At 61.3% G+C, this 1,835-nt stretch overlaps 1 protein-coding gene across 1 annotated transcript in view; it reads left to right on the top strand.

Annotated features, from left to right (window-relative positions):
* TBRG4 (transforming growth factor beta regulator 4) overlaps nt 1-1,145 on the top strand; it is a 21,805-nt gene extending 20,660 nt beyond the window's left edge. The window contains exon 11 of the mRNA XM_014955484.1: nt 981-1,145. Within this exon, the coding sequence (XP_014810970.1) occupies nt 981-1,082 (102 nt within the window). The 3' untranslated portion in view covers nt 1,083-1,145. The remainder of the gene's footprint in view (nt 1-980) is intronic.
* The last annotated feature ends 690 nt before the right edge of the window (nt 1,146-1,835 follow it).

Below are 1,835 nucleotides of genomic sequence, written 5' to 3' on the forward strand. Positions count from 1 at the left end.
CAACGTCATCCATCCCTCTGCCCCTCACCATCTCCTTGGGGGGGGCTGGAGAGTCAACGTGTCACCCCGGGGCGGTGTCATTGTCACCCCGTGAGTCTGTCTCTCCCTTCCCCGAGCTCCAGGGCCCCCCCGGTGTCCCCCCCCCTCGGCTGCCTCCACGCTTTGAGGCTGATGCAAAGTGAGGTTTGAGGTTCACCAGAGCTTGGCTTTTATCCCTGGTGCTTGTGTAATTCCCCCCCCCCTCTTCTCCAGAGGAGGAGGAGCAGCAGGAGGAGGAGGAGGAGGAGGAAATCTTGCTTCCTGCAGCTTCAGCCTCACCTGCTAAATATAGAGGGCAGGGGGGTGGGATTCCCCCCCCAGACAAGGCTGTTCCCTCCTAGAGGAGCCATGACCGGGGCTTCCCGTGTTTCAACGGCGCCGGAGCCGTCGGTGACGCAAATTCTGGGCTCCTCACCCTCTTCCCCGGCCTCCAAATTCCTTCCAAATCAATATTCCCTCTGTTTCATGGAGGGTGGGATGGGCCATGGAGCCCCACGTGTCCTCTGCACCTCAAAAATGAAATAAGAAGCAGGTTTTGGTGCTGGACAAGGTCCCCAGGGCTCCTGCTGGGTGGGGACACTGCCCAAAATCCTTCTCCTGCCATGGGGAGAAGGGTGCTGGGTCCTACACAGCTCCTGGTGCTTTTGTGCCACCCCGGCCACTGGCAGAAGCCCGTTGGTGGGTGGGTGGTGACATGGGTGAATTTGGGGCCAGCCTAGGATTTTGGGTCCCCTCGAGTGCTGATGCCACCGTCAATCGACCTCATCCAGTTTGGTGGATGGTTCTGCCACGGTGGGGACCAACCCAAGGGCTTCCAGAGCTTCCCCAGCCCCCGTGGGGACAGCAGGGATGGAAATAAGTGATGGATACCCCTCCGGGGGGGGGACACGGACCCCAAACACCAGGCTCTGATGGTTTCTCCTCTCCTCCCACCATGGCAGGTCCCTCACTATGAGTTCCTGGAGCTGAAGGTGGAGCGGCAGAGGACAGCCTACCTCAGGGACAAGCTCAACAAGGCCATGGCCAAGGAGATGGCGAGTTAACGGTGCCGTGTCCCCCCCCCAAAGTTAAAAACCTGCTCCAATAAACCCCCCCACTGTACAGTGCTGTGGCCTGGGCTGAGGGTTGGCATCAGGGACGGGGGGGGACACACACACATGGATTTGCTTCTCCACGGGGTTGGTGGTGGCTCCACCGATGGTGGGTGGGACCATGTTCACCACGGCTCAGCTTCCTGGGTTTGAGCCAGGGTTTGGGATTAAGATCCATCCTGACCTCTCTTATTCTGTTTTATTATTAGCCAGGGTTTATCCTGGTGCTGGGGGGGCAAGGGGGGGGACACACGTGGGGACACACACACAACTGTGTGGCTTCCACCTGGAGTGGTGGAACGGGCACAAGAAAGCCCTGGTGGGCTCTATCTGGGAAGGGTTGGATCCTGCCCCACAGAGTGACCCCAGAACCGCCCCCCCCGTGTCCTATGGGACACGTGCAGCCGGGCCACGGGGTATGGGGGGGAAAAAAGGGGGGGGGACACACAAGGTGGGTCAGGAAAACCCTCCGGAGCCGACTGCCAGGAAGAGCTTTGGGGAGGGATTAAGGACCATCTGGCCCTGGGGACACCGCTGGGTCTCACCGTGTCCTTTCCACCCCTCCACCTGGTGTGGGGGGGTCACAACCTGGTGTCCCCCCCCCCCCCCTTGCTGGGGGGGGGTGGAACAGGACACAGCGGTGCCGGAGTCACCGGGAGCTGCTGAGTCACGGCTCGGGGCTGCTCCTGGCACCGGCGTCACGGC

Source organism: Calidris pugnax, unplaced genomic scaffold (assembly GCF_001431845.1).
Source record: "Calidris pugnax isolate Ruff unplaced genomic scaffold, ASM143184v1 scaffold266, whole genome shotgun sequence".
Lineage (NCBI taxonomy): Eukaryota > Metazoa > Chordata > Aves > Charadriiformes > Scolopacidae > Calidris > Calidris pugnax.